Source organism: Aotus nancymaae, unplaced genomic scaffold (assembly GCF_030222135.1).
Source record: "Aotus nancymaae isolate 86718 unplaced genomic scaffold, 86718_ANA_hifiasm-v0.15.2.pri h1tg000002l, whole genome shotgun sequence".
NCBI classification, from domain to species: Eukaryota; Metazoa; Chordata; class Mammalia; order Primates; family Aotidae; genus Aotus; species Aotus nancymaae.
Genome location: NW_026988413.1, coordinates 33,855,916 through 33,878,180, shown reverse-complemented (window position 1 = coordinate 33,878,180; position 22,265 = coordinate 33,855,916). Strand labels below are relative to the sequence as shown.

The 22,265-nt window shown below is 38.0% G+C and overlaps 1 protein-coding gene across 8 annotated transcripts in view; it reads right to left on the bottom strand.

Annotated features, from left to right (window-relative positions):
• Positions 1-22,265, bottom strand: part of CADPS2 (calcium dependent secretion activator 2) — a 579,466-nt gene that overhangs the window by 428,952 nt on the left and 128,249 nt on the right. For all 8 annotated transcript variants that reach the window (XM_064373922.1, XM_064373927.1, XM_064373929.1 and 5 more), the window contains exon 2: positions 9,617-9,730. In XM_064373922.1, the coding sequence (XP_064229992.1) occupies positions 9,617-9,730 (114 nt within the window). The remainder of the gene's footprint in view (positions 1-9,616; positions 9,731-22,265) is intronic.

Sequence of the window (22,265 nt, the reverse complement as noted above, 5' to 3'; positions counted from 1 at the left end):
CTTGCATTAATTGTGGATGTTAAAGCCAACAAGCACCAGATCAAACAGGCTGTGAAGAAGCTCTATGACATTGATGTGGCCAAGGTCAATATCCTAATTCAGCCTGATGGAGAGAAGAAGGCATATGTTCGACTGGCTCCTGATTATGATGGTTTGGATGTTGCCAACAAAATTGGGATCATCTAAATTGAGTCCAGCTGGCTAATTCTAAATATATGTATATCTTTTCACCAAAAAACAAAGGTAAAAAGAATAGAAGACAGGGGGATCGATCCAAGATGGCCGATTAGGAGGAAGTCGGGATTGCAGCTCCGAGAGAAGGCGCAGAGAGTGAGTGGACGCCGCATTTCCAGACTTATTTTTACTGCCCACAGACCAGGAGATTCACAGGAGGAGGAGCCCCACAGGTCGCCAGCGCCGCTGGTCTGACCGGTGTGGCCGCTTGGCCTATGCCCTGGGGCGGGGGGCAGCGGTTCGTTGAGCAGAGTGAGAAAGACTGAGTCCCCTCTGAGCCAGCAAGGGGAGCTGAAGCAGGAAGTCAAGCCAGGAGATTCCTGGGCAAGGGCGCACCATGAATCTCAGAGCCGCTGCTTCGGCTGACGCAGTGGCTCACAGGGCAGCAGATTTTTACTGCCCACGGACCAGGAGATTCACAGACGGAGGAGCTCCACGGGTTGCCAGTGCCGCTGGTTGGAACGGAGCGGCCGCTCAGCCAACACCTGGGGCACGGGACAGTGGCTCCTTGTGCAGAGTGAACAAGACTGGGTCCCCTCTGGGCCAGCAAGGGGAGCTGAGGCAGGGAGTCAAGCTAAGAGATTCCCGGGCAAAGAGGGCGCCACGGAAAGCACGGCTGAACCCGGGACGGTCCAGCTCAGTGGGGGAGGGGCGTCCCCCACCGGGAAACACCCTGCAGTTCCCAGGGCAATTTGCCGTAACCAAAGTAATCCGCCACTACAGAGATTCCGTCACTACAGGGGCGGGCCAACATAGCGGAAGCAGTTCTAACTACACCCATATAAATAGGACTGCAGGGAAGTTCACATGGAAGCTGGGCAGAGCCCACAGCAGCTCAGCGAAGCCTCTGCAGGCGGAGTGTGACTAGGCTGCCACTTTGTGGGCAGGGAAAACGATAGCAAGACAGCGGGAAATCATAAAGCCCTAAATCCCTGGGACAGAACACCTTGGGGGAAGAAAAGGGGGTTTATGAGTTCAGCTGCTGCAGACTTAAAATTACCAAAACCAGAAAGACAGGAACTACAAAGTCGATAGGTGGATAAATCCACAAAGATGGGAAGAAACCAGCGCAAAAAGGATGAAAACACCCAAAACCAGAACACCTCTCCTCCTACAAGGGAGCGCAACTCCTCACCAGCAAGGGAAGAAGACTGGATGGAGAATGAGTGTGATGAAATGACAGAATCGGCTTTCAGAAAATGGATAATAAGAAACTTCCGTGAGCTAAAAGAACATGTTCTAACCCAATGCAAAGAAATCAAGAACCTTGAAAAAAGACTTGCCGAAATGCTAACGAGAATGGACAACTTAGAGAGGAATATGAGTGAATTGATGGAGCTGAAAAACACAACACGAGAACTTCGCGAAGCATGCACAAGTTTCAACAGCCGAATTGACCAAGCAGAAGAAAGGATATCAGAGGTCGAAGATCAACTCAATGAAATAAAATGAGAAGGGAAGATTAGAGAAAACAAGGTAAAAAGGAATGAACAAAGTCAACAAGAATTATGGGACTATGTGAAAAGACCTAATCTACGTTTGATAGGTGTACCTGAATGTGACGAAGAGAATGCATCCAAGCTGGAAAATACTCTTCAGGATATTATCCAGGAAAACTTCCTCAACCGAGCAAGGCAGGCCAATATTCAAGTCCAGGAAATACAGAGAACACCACAAAGATACTCCTCTAGAAGAGCAACCCCAAGGCACATAATCATCAGATTCACCAGGGTCGAAATGAAGGAGAAAACACTAAGGGCAGCCAGAGAGAAAGGTCGGGTTACCCATAAAGGGAAGCCCATCAGACTCACAGCAGATCTCTCAGCAGAAACCCTACAGGCCAGAAGAGAGTGGGGGCCGATATTCAACATCCTTAAAGAAAAGAACTTTCAACCCAGAATTTCATATCCAGCCAAACTAAGCTTCATAAGTGAAGGAAAAATAAAATCCTTTGAGAACAAGCAAGTACTCAGAGATTTCATCACCACCAGACCAGCTTTACAAGAGCTCCTGAAGGAGGCACTACACATAGAAAAGAACAACCAGTACCAGCCACCCCCAAAACACACGAAATGGTAAAGAGCATGAACACAATGAAGAATCTGCAGCAACCAATGGGCAAAACAGCCAGCTAGCATCAAAATGACAGGATCGAATTCACACTTAACAATATTAACCCTAAATGTAAACGGACTAAATGCCCCAATCAAAAGACAGACTGGCAAATTGGATAAAAAGCCAAAACCCATCAGTGTGCTGTATCCAGGAAACCCACCTCACATGCAAGGATACACAAAGGCTCAAAATAAAGGGATGGAGGAAGATTTACCAAGCAAATGGAGAGCAAAAAAAAGCAGGAGTTGCAATTCTCATCTCTGATAAAATAGACTTTGAAGCAACAAAGATCAAAAGAGACAAAGAAGGACATTACATAATGGTAAAAGGATCAATGCAACAAGAAGAGCTAACGATCCTAAATATATATGCACCTAATACAGGAGCACCCAGATACATAAGGCAAGTTCTTAAAGACTTACAAAGAGACCTGGACTCCCACACAATAATAGTGGGAGACTTCAACACACCATTGTCAATATTAGACAGATCAACGAGACAGAAAATTAACAAGAATATCCAGGATTTGAACTCAGACCTGGAACAAGCAAACCTAATAGACATATACAGAACTCTCCACCTCAAATCCACAGAATATACATTCTTCTCAGTACCACATCACACCTACTCTAAAATTGACCACATAATTGGAAGTAAATCACTCCTCAGCAAATGCAAAAGAACGGAAACCATAACAAACAGTCTCTCAGACCACAGTGCAATCAAGTTAGAACTCAGAATTCAGAAGCCAACCCAGAACCGCACAGCCTCATGGAAAATGAACAACTTTCTCCTGAATGTTGACTGCATAAACAATGAAATGAAGGCAGAAATAAAGATGTTCTTCGAAACCAACGAGAACGAAGACACCACATACCAGAATCTCTGGGACACATTTAAAGCAGTCTCTAGAGGAAAATATATAGCAATAAGCGCACGCATGAGAAGAAAGGACAGATCTAAAATTGACACCCTATTGTCAAAATTGAAAGAGCTAGAGGAGCAAGATCAAAAAAACTCAAAACCTAGCAGAAGACAAGAAATAACTAAGATCAAAGCAGAATTGAAGGAGATAGAGACACGAAAAACCCTACAAAAAAATCAATAAATCCAGGAGCTGGTTTTTTGAATCAACAAAATAGACAGACCACTAGCGAGACTAATAAAAAAGAAAAGAGAGAATAACCAAATAGATGCAATAAAAAATGATAAAGGGAATATCACCACAGATGCCACAGAAATTCAAACCATCATCAGAGATTATTACAAACAACTCTATGCACATAAACTAGAAAACCTGAAAGAAATGGATAAATTCCTGACAGTTGCCTCGTCCCAAGCCTAAACCAGGAAGAAGTCAAAACCCTGAATAGACCAATAACAGGGTCTGAAGTCGAGGCAGCAATTAAGAGCCTACCACCCAAAAAAAGCCCAGGTCCAGATGGGTTCACAGCCGAATTCTACCAGACATACAAAGAGGAACTGGTACCATTCCTACTGAAACTATTCCAAATAACCCAAAAAGAGGGAATCCTTCCCAAATCATTTTATGAGACCAACATCATCCTAATACCAAAACCCGGCAGAGACTCAACAAGAAAAGAAAACTACAGGCCAATATCCATGATGAACACAGATGCAAAAATCTTCAATAAAATACTGGCAAGCCGATTGCAACAGCACATCAAAAAGCTTATCCACCATGATCAAGTAGGATTCATCCCGGGGATGCAAGGCTGGTTCAATATACGCAAATCTATAAATGTAATTCACCACATAAACAGAACCAAAGACAAAAACCACATGATTATCTCAATTAATGCAGAGAAGGCCTTCGACGAAATTCAGCAGCCCTTTATGCTAAAAACTATCAATAAACTAGGTATCGACGGGACGTATCTCAAAATAATAAAAGCTATTTATGACAAACCGACAGCCAATATCATACTGAATGGGCAAAAACTGGAAGCATTCCCTTTGAAATCAGGCAATAGACAAGGATGCCCTCTCTCACCACTCCTGTTCAATATAGTACTGGAAGTTCTAGCCAGAGCAATCAGGCAAGAAAAAGAAATAAAGGGTATTCAATTAGGAAAGGAGGAAGTCAAATTGTCTCTATTTGCAGACAACATGATTGTATTTCTAGAAGACCCCATCATCTCAGCCCAAAATCTTCTGAAACTGATAAGCAACTTCAGCAAAGTCTCAGGATACAAAATCAATGTGCAAAAATCACAAGCATTCCTATACACCAATAACAGACTTAAAGAGAACCAAATTAAGGACAAACTGCCATTCACAATTGCTACAAGGAGAATAAAATACCTAGGAATACAACTAACAAGGAACGTAAAGGACCTCTTCAAGGAGAACTACAAACCACTGCTCAACGAAATAAGAGAGGACACAAACAGATGGAGAAACATTCCATGTTCATGGTTAGGAAGAATTAATATCGTGAAAATGGCCATACTGCCCAAAGTAATTTACAGATTCAACGTTATCCCCATCAAGCTACCAATGACCTTCTTCACAGAACTGGAAAAAACCACCTTAAACTTCATATGGAACCAAAAGAGAGCCTGCATAGCCAAGTCTATTCTAAGCAAAAAGAACAAAGCGGGAGGCATCACACTACCGGACATCAAACTCTACTACAAGGCTACAGTAATCAAAACAGCATGGTACTGGTACCAAAACAGAGATATAGACCAATGGAACAGAACAGAGGCGTCGGAGGCAACACAACATATCTACAACCACCCGATCTTTGACAAACCTGACAAAAACAAGCAATGGGGAAAGGATTCCCTGTTTAATAAGTGGTGTTGGGAAAACTGGCTAGCCATATGCAGAAAGCAGAAACACGACCCCTTCCTGACACCTTGCACTAAAATTGACTCCAGATGGATTAAAGACTTAAACATAAGACCTAACACCATAAAAACACTAGAAGGAAACCTAGGGAAAACCATTCAGGACATAGGCGTAGGCAAGGACTTTATGACCAAAACACCAAAAGCATTGGCAACAAAAGCCAAAATAGACAAATGGGACCTAATCAAACTCCACAGCTTCTGCATGGCGAAAGAAACAGTCAATAGAGTGAATCGGCAACCAACACAATGGGAAAAAATTTTTGCAGCCTACCCGTCTGACAAAGGGCTGATATCCAGAACTTACAATGAGCTAAAACAGATTTACAAGAAAAAAACAAGCCCATTCAAAAATGGGCGAAGGATATGAACAGATAACTTTACAAAAGAAGTCATACATTAGGCCAACAAGCATATGAAAAAATGCTCATCATCACTGGTCATTAGAGAAATGCAAATCAAATCTACATTGAGATACCATCTCACGCCAGTTAGAATGGTGATCATTAAAAAATCTGGAGACAACAGATGCTGGAGAGGATGTGGAAAAATAGGAACACTTTTACAATGTTGGTGGGAGTGTAAACTAGTTCAACCATTGTGGAAGACAGTGTGGCGATTCCTCAAGGACCTAGAAATAGAAATTCCATTTGACCCAGCAATCCTATTACTGGGCATATATCCAAAGGATTATAAATCGTTCTACTATAAGGACACATGCACACGAATGTTCATTGCAGCACAGTTTACAATAGCAAAGACCTGGAACCAACCCAAATGCCCATCGATGATAGACTGGACAGGAAAAATGTGGCACATATACACCATGGAATATTATGCAGCCATCAAAAACGATGAGTTTGCGTCCTTTGTAGGGACATGGATGAACCTGGAAACCATCATTCTCAGCAAACTGACACAAGAACACAAAATCAAACACCGCATGTTCTCACTCATAGGAGGGTGTTGAACAATGAGAACACATGGACACAGGGAGGGGAGCACTATACACTGGGGTCTGTTGGGGGGAATGGGGGGACAGCGGGGGCGGGGGTGGGGAGTTGGGGAGGGATAGCATGGGGAGAAATGCCAGATATAGGTGAAGGGGAGGAAGGCAGCAAATCACACTGCCACCTATGCACCTATGCAACAACCTTGCATGTTTTTCACATGTACTCCAAAACCTAAAATGCAATTAAAAAAAAAAAAAAAGAATAGAAGACAGATGACTCTCGATTGTCTACAGAATACATAGACCTACAATCAAGATGGAAAAGGCTATTCATAAAAATCATTCAAGAAGTAGCAATCACAAAGCTGAGAGAGAAAAATAATAACAAACAGATTTTGGGAAAACGTGTATACTAAGAGTATGAAGATATCTTTCCAATTTAATTGGTAACACATATTTATTAGGATTGTTCATATATATTTATACAATATACATTATATATTATGTGTTATGTATAACATATATTATATATAGTCAGAAATGGCTATTGCAACTAAAGGATAGTAAATATAATAAGAGAGCAAATCACCACTTAAAAATTATTAATAGTTGAAAACAGCTGCATACAAAAAACAATATATATAACATCCCTGAAAACACAGATTTCAAATGATGTAAGAAGCCACAACAGATCACAGAATCATAGAATAACTAGCTTAGAAAGAACATGAAAGCCTAACCATGCTTCATATATATCTAGCATCTTCAAGGAAACACAAAACCATGAAATTAAGAACAATCATATTCAAAAGAAATTTTATTATAATACAAAAGTGAAACTTTTAGAAAAAGAGAATTATGGAGAAAATAAGAATAAAACAAGACCAAAATATACAGTTTCTAGATAGAGCAATGACTGCTGCAATACCCATTCACTCACTCAACAAGTATTCATTGAATATATTTGTGTGCTAAACTGGGGATGCAATGGTAAACAGAAATGGCTCTTTCATGGAACATAGATTCTAGAAGTCATAAGATCTAGATCAATATGGTTCTCAAATGACAGTGTGAATCAAAATTATCAAAGCTGTGAATGGATGTGATCCCAAAAGAGCCAATTCTTCAAGATAGATCCCGTGGCTAACTCAGTTTACACTCAAATTGAATCAAGTGGCCATTTGCTGACTAGAAGTCATTCATGTTATTCTGAGTTCCCTGAAAATTCACACCTCTGTTTAACTTAGGACTTTAAGAACTCACCTGAACCCACTAATCAGAGCTCACCTACCCTGTCCAATCAGGGCCCAGTTGTATCCAACCAGTCAGATATTGGTTGTGTTGACCAATCTGAACTAAGCAAGTTTGAATCCTTTAGTTGCATAGATGGACCTGACTGGAAACCTAGTGCAAAATTTTTCACTATAAAATCAGAGCCCATGACTTGAGTCAAGGATTTCTAGGCCACAGTGAGCTATGATCACATCACTGCACTCTAGTCAGGGTGACAGAATAAGACCTTGTCTCAAAAAATAAATTATATCAAAAATTAAAATAAAATAAATAAAATTTCTTTTCAGAGAACTGAAAACATACTGTAGTATGTTTCCCAAGTGACTGTGAAGGACCATCAGAATCAAACTGTGATGAAATACTCACCAGTCCATTCTATTTTGGGGCAGTGCAACCAAACTCTATATATATTAGGTTGAACTCTTCCCAACTTCACTTTCCAATTAAGTCCTAGTTTTACTCTTGGGATTGCATACAACACCACAAACTCAATCTGTCTACAGGCCAAACACCCCCAGCTCCTTCAGCTTACACATGGTATGTTTCAAGCCTGATCACCCTAAATTTGTCTACAGTTTTTATGTTTACATATCATACCCAGAAGAAAACATAATCCTCATGTAGAACACAATGAGGATACTCTCTCCTTCACTGGAAATACAATACTTTTATTAGCACAGCTTGTGTGTCTTTTTTTGTTCAATCTGTATTGTTTAAATGTGTGCCTTTTTCTAACCTGTGGCCACATCATATTATGCTTACTTTTAAAAACTCACTTATTTTGAAATACTTTTAGGTTTCCACAAAAGTTACAATGGTAGTACAAAAAATTCCCGCATCCCCCTGCTCACCCAATTTCAGTTTCCCTAACATTATCATCTTTGATTGCAGCAGTGCATTTATCAAAACCAATATGAGCCTGTTGTTTCATAAAAAAAACTTTGTATCTTTTTATACAAATTACTTCCTTGAGCTACTTTTTCTTCATCCCAAATAGAGACTTTTGGTTTTTCTTTAAGTACATGAGGCAAATGTAGAAATTTACAGTTAATACTGTAAGATTCAAATCCTGAATTTTACATGATGAAATCTTCCTCTGACTCTTACAAAGTGAAATATAGGTCCTATATGTGTTAAAATTTTGGGCTCCTATACTTGTTAAGATATTCTAAGTCAATGTCCAGTTGGTTATACCCACTCTTGCCTTTAGATTTATGTCACATATATATTTAGTAAGTGAAACTTCCATTCTTTCATTTAATTCAATAGGCTGAGGCTTGGGGTAAGGTAAACTTCTCTAGAGTTGCAAGAATTAACTTCTAATGCATACCATCACTATTACAAATCCAATCATTTAACTGTATATACAATTACTTAATATTTTTACATAAAAATATTCCTGCCTGAGGTAAGTTCAAACCCACTGTATCTCCACATTTTCCCTTGCTTATTAGTCTAATATATATTTATATATTATGCTTCTTCAGCTGAAAGGTGTTGAAGTACTTGCACAATGAAAGGAATTCATTCCCTCAAATGACTCTGAAACGCTTAGGCAAAAAAGGAGCTCTCTAAACTAACAGCCAGGGCAACTCACTAAAGCAATTAATGACCATGTGTGAAAACTGGTGCTCATAGAAAATCCATAGAGAATTTCTATGAGTCACAAGCTAGAATCAGAAGAAACAGCAAGATGGTATTGGTAGTATTATCTCTAGGAAGAAAAGAGAATTCAATTCATCCTCTTGAAATTAGTTACCAGCTTTAATTATTATAAAGCTTAGTGAACAAAATCGCCTAAGATAGCAATGTACTATTGAAATCCAGATTTAATGATAATTTAGACATGTGTACCTAAAGATAGCTATACTCAGCTGTATTAATCACTGCCAGGAGATTTTTCTAAATAGTTTACTTCTCCTCAAAAGATGTGACTAATTTCCAATTCTGTTTATCTCTCAAAACCAGGCTATGGAATTAGAGCTTTTAAATTGCAAAATAGAACCGACAATGCTTTCAAAAAGGTTGCAAACTCACAGTCTTCCTGTCAGACCAGTGAGCTTCTTTAAAATGGGAAAGTCATAAAAATAATAAAAAACCTTTTAAAATGCATCAGAAAGCCAAAAACAACACTCTTCAAACTTACCTCATAATAACTCCGAACTGCGTTGCAAAATGCTTCATCAGCTACAATTTGGGTTTCCCCATTGAGGAAGGCCTGGAACCGTTCTTTCAGTAACTGCAACTGTTGCTTGTTAAGCTACAGGAAAAAGAGAAAATAAGCTGATCAATTGGCCAGTATATGAAAAATGATGACGACTAAAAGTCATATCTGCTGTATATATATTAGAGTTCACACCTAGAGTTAACTTTATGGTAAAGAAAAACAAAAGCTAAAATATCCTACTACCTGTATTAATGGTTAGACTTTATTTGAGATGGAGTCAAGCTGTGTCATCCAGGCTGGAGTGCAGCGGTACAATCACTGCACACTGCAACCTTCACCTCCCGGGTTCTCCTGCCTCAGTCTCCTGAGTAGCTGGGATTATGATGCCTGCCACCACACCTGGCTAATTTTTGTGTTTTTAGTACAGATGGAGTTTCACCATGTTGGCCAGACTGGTCTCAAACCCCTAACCTCAAATGACCTGCCAGCCTTGGTCTCCGAAAGTGCTGGGATTACAGGCATGAGCCACTGCCCCCAGCCATTAATGGTTAGACTTTGAAACACTTCTGTCATTTCATGTACTTCATAATCCTGATATGGAAACTTCTACCCCATACAGAATTCTTGTGATTGCCACCCCAGTTTCTTTATAGAGACAGAAAAAATCTGAAATTTGGATAAGAAATTAACTATTAATATTATACAAAATTGCCAGCTGTTCTAAACAGAGAAAGTAGAGAAGATAAAAGCTTAGAGGTGAGGGAGGGATGCCTTGGACAAGAGGTAATAGGAAGAAAGACTGAAAAGACAGAATGGACCCTAAGAAAGATCGCTCTGGAAAGAACAACTATTGCCTGACAAAATTTGGATTCCATGAACAAACATTCATCAACACCCGAGTTTAGATAAATGAAGGAATAATAAGGAGAAGATAAAGAAGACAAATCCAAAAGAGAACAGAGAGGCGGCAGGTAGGCAGTGAATGGGCCTTCAAGCACAAAGGAGGAAAAGCTGAGAACTTGGAAAGTTTACAACCAGGGGTCCTTACCCTGAGTCTAGCTTCCGTAATTATTACGGAGGGTGAATTAGACATGAAATGTGACTTACCAATCATGTCCTCTAGTCAACAACTACAAGCAGGGTGAGCTATTTAATTTGTAGGACCCAGTGCAAAATAAAAATGAGGAGCTTCTTAGTAAAAAAATTATTAAGAATTTCAAGACAGCAGGAACAGAGAGCATTAAGCCAAGTACAGAGCCCTTCTAGGCACTAAACCCTGCACAACTGCACACACACGGGTATGTACTTCACTAGAAGCAAGCCATCTTAGGTAATGCAGAAGCTTTCTATTTTTTTTTCTTTGATGCTTAACTGGAGAGAAAACACCATAGTCTTGGGGGATAAAACAACAAATTCCAAAATACGTAAGTTGAAAGGTGGAGGGCTAGGGGAGGGATAGCATTAGGAGAAATACCTAATGTAGATGACGGGTTGATGGGTGCAGCAAACCACCATGGCACGTGTATACCTATGTAACAAACCTGCACGTTCTGCACATGTATCCCAGAATTTAAAAGTATAATTAAAAATTTTTTTTTAATATTTAAAAAAACAAAAATTATAAACAATAAAATAAGAAACAGCAAAGGAATTATCCTCCATTTCATTCAATCCTGATCAGACTTTATTAACAAACTCATTCCAGTTCTGGAATCTACAGAGGGATGTGAAGCATCTGGAAACATGCTGAGAATAAAATGATTAAAGGATTAGAAAGACTAAACAAACTGGTATGGCTTGGCTTTGAAAAGAAAGCTGACATGAAGTCAGCATAAATCTGTTCAAAAGGCTTATTAAAATGCCATTCAAATATAAGGAAGGCAGGCTCTTTCAAAAACTGGGTTCTATTTAGGACTCTAACAAATAAGACAGTTTGTAAAGAAACTGTTGCTGGGAGTAACAGACTGATTTTAAAAATAAAAAAGTGTCCTATTGTACCCAGGGTGGCGGGGGAAACATTTTGCCCTGGGCAGTGAAGAAAGAAGACCATTCCATTTCTTTACTAAGGTTAATCTCCTTCATTTTAGAGAAAGCTAAAACCAAGCTGAGGTGCAGGAACATCGACAATATATTACAATCTCCATTTTAATAACATGAAGAAAATGGAAGCAGGGACCTTTTGTATGTGTGTATACTAGCAAGGCAAATTAAGTTCATGACTTTAGCTCTCTAAGCACGATTCACAAAAGGGACCAAATGGAAATGGAACAGCAGTTGCTAAGAGTGAAGCAGCTGAGAGCACCATATTTACTAAGCTCTGGAAATTGCCAAGAAGAGCTTCACCTTGCAAACCAAGTGAAATGATGGCAATGAAAATGTATGCAAGAATCACAATGAACTAAAGGAGACTTTACTGCTCACTTGTGCCAACTCCTTTGCTTGATAAACAAAGTACATACTGTTCAAAAGCTAGAACCTGTGTATTTTTTCATTCAATTTTATTTTATCAAAGGCATTCTTTTGGTTCTTTAAAAACTCTTCTAAACTACCCTATTTGAAATTTCTAGATGATTAGTATTTAAGTTCAGCTATTATAACAATGAGTTACTTTTTGGTAATTACAGTGTAGAAATTCATGGATATGAATCAAGGAAAGGAGATTTGAGCAAATCATCTTCTTGGAAGCTCCAACAAAATTGGTATAGTTCATAAAATATGCCAGAGACACCTGGACAAATATCAGGCTTCAACATTTTTATGAATAGAAGATATTACAGTTATATTTAAGACATAAAATGGATCAAATATTACTATTACATACAAAAAGCAAATAAATTGATACTTTATTAACATAAAGAAGGAGTCTAAATTTTGACATAGGCAAGACAGGGGTAGGAAAAGAAAACTAAACTTAAAATCTAGCACTGGGGGTAGCTGTCAGAAAGCAGTATTTCCTAAAAGCTATTTGCATTATCAAGATAAACCATACTGTATACCAAGAGACAGAGAGACGAGTGGAACAGATCCAAGAAATACACCGAAATACAATCAGAAATGGACTATAAAACACCTATATAGCAACTCAAATCAGTAGTAAATGATGGTCTATTCAATGAATGGTGTTAAAATAAAAGATGTTTAACATCATGTCATCAGAGAAATGCAAATTAAAATAATGAGATTTACTACAAACCCATTAGAATGGACAAAATCCAGAACGCAGACAACACGTGATGCTGGCAAGGATGTAGACCACAGGAACTCTCATTCTTTGCTAGTGAGAAAGCAAAATGGTATAGGTACTTTGCAAAACAGGTTGATGGTTTCTTGCAAACTAATATACTTCTATCATATGATCCAGTAATCACACTCCTTGGTACTTACCCAAAGGAGTTGGAAATTTATTTCCACACAAATACCTGGACACAAATGTTTAGAGTAGCTTTTTTCATAATTGCCAAAATTTCAGTAGATGAATGAATAAACTCAGGTATATCCAAACAATGGAATATTATTCAGCAAGTAATGAAATAAGCTATCAAGCCATGGAAAGACATGGAGGAACCTTAAATGCATATTACTATGCAAAAGCAGCCAATGTAAAAAGGCTACATACTGTATGACTCCACCTATGTGACGTTCTGGACAAGGCAAAACTATGGAGACAGTAAAAGGATCAGCTGTTGATAACAGTGTATGCCATGCATGTGTGAGGGCAGGATATATATGGGAAATTTCTTTACCATCCACTCAAGCTCAATTTTGCTGTGAAACTAAAATTTTTTAAAAAAAAAACTCTATTAAAAATATTTAAATGTCATAAATTTAATTGCATAAAAAATAAATTTTACATGGCAAAAAACACCATAAGCAAAATAGGAAAAGATTAACTAGAAAAGAAGATACTTGCAACTCATTACCCAAAGAGTCCATTTCTAAGTATATAGTTTCTAGAAATTGATAAGAACATCACCAATAAGCCAACAGAAAAATGGACAAAACTGATATGTTTTGGGCAGTAAAGATAACATAATAAGGTATTATCCATAGTCTTCTTCCAAGTCATTTTAAAAATATACGAAAACTGTATGAGAAGCCATTTTAAATGTAGATATTCTTGGAATCAGCTAGTCCACTTTGGGATTGGATAAATACTACAGATATACCTGCACATGTGCAGAATGACATGTGTATGAGGTTATTTACCACATAATTCTTAACAGCAAAAATATGAAAAACAACCTAAATGTTCATAGATAGGAGACTAAGTTATGCTACATCTAAACAGTGGTATACTATTCATTGCATTAAAAGAATGTAAATGTTCTCTATGTACTGATTTTAAAGATTTTAAAAATATCTTAGAGCAGAAAGCAAGTTATAGAACAGCAGTTAAAATAAGTCACCACTCATAGAAAATGGGCAAATAAGAACATGTATGTGAACTTGCTTCCATATACAGACAGAAACGAGGGAAGAAGGATGGCTGTGGGAACTGGACAGACAGAAAATAATAGGTAAATGAGATTTTTCAACATGTAGCACTTTATTTATTTTGAATTTTCAAGTGAAAAACCCTTTTGTAAATTTTAATTTAAATTTAAAATAAGCTGTAACAGCAACTCTGTACATTTTTAAACTCGGAACAGTTACGAAGAACTGTGAAGAGCTTAAATCCTATCCTACATGGAGACTGGACAACACATCTATTTTTTCAATTCTCCTTTTAGGTAAAAAACTTACCTGACTTTGTGTCTATCTTTTTAAACATTTCAATCTTGAGGATTTCAAAAAAGCTTAGACCAAGAAACTACTACAGTAATCATCCTATTCAACATTCTAATCAATGCATTAATCTATACAAAATCCATGCAAGTAGTCTTTCAGATTCCAATTGGGCCTATTAATACACACACACACACAAACATATATCCTTTTGTTACCTCAGTGAATCCTATTCTAATTTGTAACAACTATAAAAATTTAAATCAGTTTCCATATGGTTTCCATACAACTCTGGTATGATACACTAAGATAAAACAGACTGTTACTTTCATTCTTTAATATAGCAGTTTAAGACTCTGAAGACAAATATTCATTATTTATGAGTTTTCCCTTTTGTAGAATAAATTTTGCCAGTTCACTCCAATATCCTGGGTACTCTCCTAAGGATACACTCCAGTTTGCCATAAAATTAGCATGTTAAATAAAACTAAGTATGATGGATACTTGGATCCAATGGATCATAAGTTCTGAGTTTACAGATGTGCAGAGTTGCTATCATAGCTTTTTAAAAAATCTAAACAGGCTGGGCGTAGTGGCTCATGCCTGTAATCCCAGCACTTTGAGAGGCAAAGGCAGGCGGATCACCTGAGGTCAGGAGTTCAAGACCAGCCTGGTCAATGTGGTGAAACCCCGTCTCTACTGAAAAAAAAAAAAATACAAAAATTAGTCAGTTGTGGTGGTGTCTGCCTGTAATCCAAGCTACGTGGGAGGCTGAGGCAGGAGAATTGCTTGAACCAGAGAGGCAGAGGTTGCAGTGAGCCAAGATCACACCACTGCACTCCAGCCTGGGCGACAGAGGGAGACTCTATCAAAAAAAAACCAAAAACCTAAATTAATTAAATATGTAATAATAATGTCCTTTGACATAAAAATTCAAAAGGAAAGCATTTTGAAAACTATAAGATTAAGCAAATGAAACTCACTATCAATGGCAATGTCCCTCTTAAAATGTACTAGATAGACTGATCACCATTCTCCTAGGATAGTATGGCCAACAGAGAGACAAGTGGGAGGGCCACTTCCCACATTCTAAGCACTTGATGTCTATTAATTCAAACTAAAAACCAATTAACTCTTCTTGGCAGTCACATCAACTGACTCACATTGTGCTTACAGTCAACAAAAACTTCTAAAACATTCTTACATGTGCCTCAGTAAGCCATGTTTTATCTTGCTAGATGTTTTTGGGCCACTGTTCCAGTTCAGAATTTTTTAGAATTCTGATCCCTTCACCCAATGACTACGGAGCTCTCTTAGCTTTGTTATAATCACTAACATAATAAGGTATTATCCATAGTCTTCCTCGAGGTCATTTAAAAAATATTCACCAGTTCAGGATTAAGGAAAGAATCCTGAATCCTGCCATTATATATACTCCTTCAGTTTAACATCATCAATCAACTAATATTATTTGAGGCAGTTGATTTATTATTTAGCATGTTTTAATTTTGTCCATATTTTGTCTTCAGACTACTATATTTAATAATGAATAAAATATTTTTAAATATAAAGGAAAATTTGACCAGCAGAAATTATCTAGCAGGAATTTATAAGGCACATCCTATATAAAACTAAATTGCAGAAACTTAACTAAAACATAATATCATTGCAAACATTTAAATACAACCAACAGAATAATCTTGTAAAAAGAAAAAGCTAAATTTTTATAAATCTGAGCTGGCTGTGATACTTCATCCACAATAATAACTGCCACTGGAAAAACACTTAGATTCTGGGGTTCAGAGATGTCTCATGTTTCTTAGGTACTTTTTTCATATTTAAATTAGATTTCATCTTTTTCATTCTAAATTATAAATCAACTAAAGACTTATGCCAGGATTTACACTATGGCAGGAGACTCAGGAACCTAGCAACCATGGCTGTGTGGAGCCTGCCCTGACCTGCAGAACCCATCAGGAGTCTCAGTACTTACAGTGGAAGCTGTGTGACATCTTAGCAAGTAAAGGTGATCACAGTCAGATTCCACAGCAACGTGGCAGGAAACTCGTGGGTCCAACCCGGATTGGGGCATGGGTGTGCATTTACCTCATGTCAAAGAGTGGAAAAATGAGAAAGGTTTTTCAAAAAGGTAAAAGGCATAGCTTTAAGGTTTGTCAATTAAAGAAAGATATTAACAGGAAAATGCTAAAGGATCAGTACTCTTTCCTTCTTCCCTGCCTACCAACACTGTCAAAAATATCTACATCAAAGCCCTGGCAAAATCATCAGTGCCTTCCATGTTTTTGAAATAACAATGCATCCCAAGCTGTATATCAGAATAATAGGGGGCTCCAGCTACATCTCATACATTATAAATCCTGTAGGATGTGCTGATATTAACAGTGTCCTATTCAAATAAACTTTCCTGTCCTCTTCCATAAGCACAGATATTTGGGACAATGAATATGCCCATCTAAGACTACAAATACCAGGCTCACTCAATAGGTATAGACATGGTCAAATGACTAAGTTAAGACCAAAGAGATGTAAGCAAATGTTATGTCTGACTTCCAGGAAACCATAAGAGGTGGCTGAAGCAAACACATTTTGTTTCCTTTTTTCTTTTCCGATGTGCTAGCTGAAGTGTCACCTAGATTCATGTAGATGGTGAGGCAACAAGATAAAAAGAGCCTGACATCACACAGAGTGGAGCAGCAATGCAACCCTAGACCACCTACCTCCCAATTTCCTTGACATGAGAGAGAAGTAGAACCTCCACACATCCTGACCACTCTTACTTGGGATTTGTTGGTAATATGCAGTAAACAGTACTACGGTATTAAGTCCTAACTAATAAAAAGTCCAATGAGTTACCATTACCTAACCCGAGGGAAAATGCCATGGTACTATTTTGTGGCTTTTTGTGGGTAAAGTTCATCTTAATTTATCCTAAAACATTTTTCCATGCTATTTCACATGAAAAACTCCTTATCCAATGAACTTGCCCCAGCAAACCATGAACACCTGAGTTGCCCTGAGATAGATCAAAAACAAAGTTATTTTAGCAAACTGAATTCCATTGTCACACAGTGTTGACAAGATGATTTAAAAGCCCCAAATTTATAAACACCATTTTAATATATTTTACAATAAAATGTAAACTAAGTGATAATACAGAACGCAAAATCCCATTGCTTTGTGGTGAAATGGACCCCAATCCAGTCTAGGCTCTCTCAGCACTAAAGGAATGACTCCTTATCTACATTCTCATTGACCTCCCAGTCCAATTCAAACCTCAGAAAAATCACATGTCGTTATGGCATTGTCTGGCAGGCAGGGAGCTGGTGAATGCCAAGCTCCAAATGTTAAATCCATGAATTACTCCATGAGTTTCCTTGCCATGCTCTACTAACCACATTCCATGTAGATCTCATTTTTTTAAATTCTATTAAACTATAACTGACAAGTAAAAACTGTAAATATTGAAGGTATACAAAGGTATACAATGTTTTTATATAAGTTTCACTGTTAAATAATTAAAACTAAGCTAACTAACACACGCATCATCTCACAGTTATCTTTCGTGTGTGCATGTGGCAGAAGTGGTGAGAACATTTAAGGTCTACTCTTAGCAAATTTCAAGTATAAAATATAACATATTAATTATAGTCACTATGCTGTACTAGATCTCCAGAAGGTTTTCATCCTGCAAAATTGAAACTTTGCCCTTTTCTAACACATCTCATTAATCTTCTTAAAATTCTCTATATTTGTTACAAAGGATGAAACTAAGCTCAAAGAAGTTAAGGATCTTACTTAACCTCACATCTAGTAAGAGGCAGGGATAGAATTGCAACCAGTATCTTGATCCCAAAGCCTATATTCTTTCCAAGTACCATATTATTCCATTTCCCTCATAGCTACAGACTTCTTTCAACAAAATGTGTTTATCCCTATGCAATGTGTTGTATACAGCTTGCATGCATTTATTTGCTTATTATTTAAAACTTCCCATTGGAATGAAAGCTGCTGTAGGATAAGAACTTGGCTTTAGCCTGCTGATTTCAGGTTTTAGCTAAAAGGCCTAGCACATAGAATATCCTCAATTTTTTAAAGAATAAATGAAGTAAGGGACAGTGAATATAAGTTGGTTGCTATAAAACAGTTCCCTACCAAGATAGCCACATCCTCTATTCTCATGCTTGCCTGACCCCACAAAAAAAGTAACTATCATTCAATAATAAAATTTCCAGACAACCATAACCCACCACAATGAATCAGAAAACAGTCTATCATAGATATCTTAACCTATTTTATTAAATAGTAAGGTTATGTAATACTAATGGGGAAGTAGAAAGAGTAAGAGCTCTGGAGTCAGACTACAACTTTTTTTATCCAAGATTCCCCTACAAGTTGTAGGGTCTTAAACAGGTGCCTTAACCTCAGTGCCTCAAGTTCTTCATTTACATTATAAGGACAGTAATAATTGACATCTAATAGGGCTGTTGCATTAAATGAGATGATGAAATAAAAGTACTTAACACATATTAAAGGCTTTGTAATTGCTATCATTTTAGAAATACATGATCACTTTATTTCAACAATTTCAGAAGCCACCAACAAAAATGAATATTAAGTTGGATGCTGATGAATAATTAACAATAGATGGATCCACAGCTGTGCTGTCCAACACAGTAGTCACTAACCACATGCAGCTATTGAGCACTTGAAATGTGGCAAATCCAAGTTAACATACATTCTAAGTCTGAAATAACCAGATTTCAAACATTCAGAACCACACACAAAAAAATAGAAAATATCCCCCAACCCACATGTAACAGATAAGAAAACAGATTGAGAGGTTAAGGTACAAACCGAGTTAGGTCACAGAACTAGGAATCTAACCTAGGTCTCCTGAACCCCAATCCACAGTTTTTACTCTATCACAGGAGTGGCCAATCTTCTGGCTTCCCCAGGCCACACTGGAAAAAGCAGATTGTCTCCAGCCACATGTAATATACACTAACGATAGCTGACAAGCTTAAAACACACACACACACACACACACACACACACACACACCCTCATGTTTTAAGAAAGTTTATAAATTTGTGTTGGGCCACACTGAAAGCCATCCTGGGCCACATTCCCCCTACCCACTAGTATATTCTTCTTTGATTCTATGTCTTCATTCACCTGAGCCTTAAAAACAATAATCAAAGTAAGTGCTGAGGAGTTATTCAACAGGACTCTTCCTGAACATGGTGATAAGTAGCTAAGAGAGAAAACAGGCAAGTTTTGTTGGTCATTATCTTCCAAAATTCTGCTTTAGGACCCTCTTATTCATTGACAGCATCTGTCTCACTCACTTCTCTGAGAGTATAAAGGATCAGGATAATACTCTCTAAAGGTCCCCACTAACAATATAACATCATTGAAAGCAAATATAAACCAATTATCACAAATAGCAGCCTGAGTGATCTCTATTGCAACCAGCAATTGAGAGATGACTGTGGAGGTAGAGAGTTGAAGGGAAATGAAACTTTAATGAGCCATTCTGAGAAGTTCTTATTGCAACCAAAAGTCATGCCACCCAACACTCAGCCACCCATTAATATATGAAAAAATCGAGGAGGTTTTGCCAACAAGTCTTTTCAGACATGTGTTATGGGAAAAAGCAGAAGGAAGGGCGTGCAACACACTCTATGACCTTTTACCATCCTGCAAAACAGAAAACAGAGTCTGTCTTATGCCAGAGAAAATTTCTACCCAACACTTTTCTACAAATAATTCCAGTGGGCTATGTCAAGTTAAATAATGAGGGGCTCACCCTTTAGAAACAGTATGATTTCCCCTTGACCACCCTTAATGTATGTCTAATGTAACAATCAGTCATAACAGCTAACATTTTTGACTGTTTACTATGCACTCAACTCAATTCTAACCTCTTTACATAGATTTTTAATGTCAGCTCGCTATAAGGTGGGTTCAATGTTTTTTCCAAATGAAGAAGCTAAGGCCCAGAGAAATTAAGAAAGTGGCCCAGTTCACAAAACTTGGGGGCAGAACCAGGTACATCTGACTGATATGCTCTTAGCCACTGGATACGCTTGGGGCCAATCACATGATTTCATCAGCTTGAAGAGTTAAAAGCTCTTCTCCTCCCAATTTACCTTCAAAACACCACCCCATTCATGTTGTTTATGTCACTGTACCTTTGCACACACAGTTTGCTTCCTCTGCCTAGAATACCCTTTCATTTATTAGAATCTAATTCAGATGATACCTCCAAGAAATCCCCTTCTTCCTGCTGCCCCTAAATTATGTCATCTTATCCTCTTTGTGCCATTTCTGTACCTCATACATACATCTGTCACTTGCTTATGTGGCCTTTTCCTTACTAGGATGCAGATTCCTTAAACACAGATGCCAACCATCAATACACCCCACCTTAAGTATAGTGTTTGCTGGTGTGAATCATCTATAGTAAAAGAAAATTCACCATTCGCTATTTCTTTTTGAAGGATGTATCTTGTCATAACCATTGAGCAGACTCTAGCACTGAAGCAAGTGAATGAAGAGGAGGGAGCAGAAAAAGCCTAAGAAAAGAATTTTAAGATAGCTGTATGTTGTCTAAATAATAAGTTCATGGACAGACTCAATGAGGCCAAAAGAGCAGCAAAAGATTTCTTTGTAGAGCTGCAGCATGGGTAGCTCTGTTTTGCAGATGATATCACTCTCAGGCAGGAAGAACTTTGTGCCTCATTACCATCTGGCATTTCATGGCACAGTTCCATATGCTGAAGCCATATTTGCAAGAAACAGTGATTTTATGTTTATCACAAAGTATTCGGACAGCCTCAGAAGCAGATAACTCTGTGCCAGTGTAAAAGCATAAAGATGCTGACCAACTCATGCCACACGATAGCCTTTTCCAGTAGGTAATAAGTGGCTTAACAGAGTTGCTTTCCAAAGAAGAAAATATGATATAAAATTAATTTCCTCAGAAAGGTCTGAGGTTTTGCTCTCTTTCTTGACTAGGTATTACATGGATGAGAAGTGGCTATCTGGAAAGGAAGAAAAGCAGCAGCAGAAGGCAACGGACTTTCAGTTCATCATCTTTGTGCACCATCCTTCTGGGATAAGGAGTAGCAGACTCACAATATGATAAACATTAAGGTGCATCTTACACCTTTAATGTAGTTAGGATGCTTTTTACTGAAAGTAACAGAATCTCCAACTCAAAACACCCTGTTAAGCAATAAGTGGAGTTTATTATCAGATATCTCAAGAAGTCCGAGAAAGTAACACGGTTCCAGAGTTAATTAATTTAGTTGTTAAATGAAGTAGGTTAGGGCCCAGGCCTTTTCCATCTGTCTATATTCTCCATGTGCTAGCTTTTGTCTTCAAATTTACTGCCTCCAAAGAAATCCACATTAACTCTGTGCAAAGCGTCCTTATACAACAATAACCAAAGATTGAAGAAGAAAATATTTTTATTATGAAAAAGGGGAGAAAATTCTCCCAGAAGCAGCATCCTCCCTCTATCATATTTTCTCCCACATATCACTGGCTAGAATTGATTCAAGTGTGCATTCCTGAAGAAATCACTGGGGTAAGAGAAATGGAATGTCATGACTGGCCAATCAAGATTCACTCTGGGGACTCAAGAGGAACCCAGCCACCCCTGTATAATAATGGGTGCTTAATAGCTGAATAAAACAAACGATCTGTGAATGAAGAAGGGTAGCCAGAGAACAGCCACTGGGTAGGCAACCAGCATTGCTACTCTCTCCTGGCCTTTCCAGTAAGGAGGCCTGAACTAGTAAACTGTACATAAAATACTGAGACTACCACCTTCTTATACCTAACTAAACATTTCTCTAACAAATAACAAAATTAT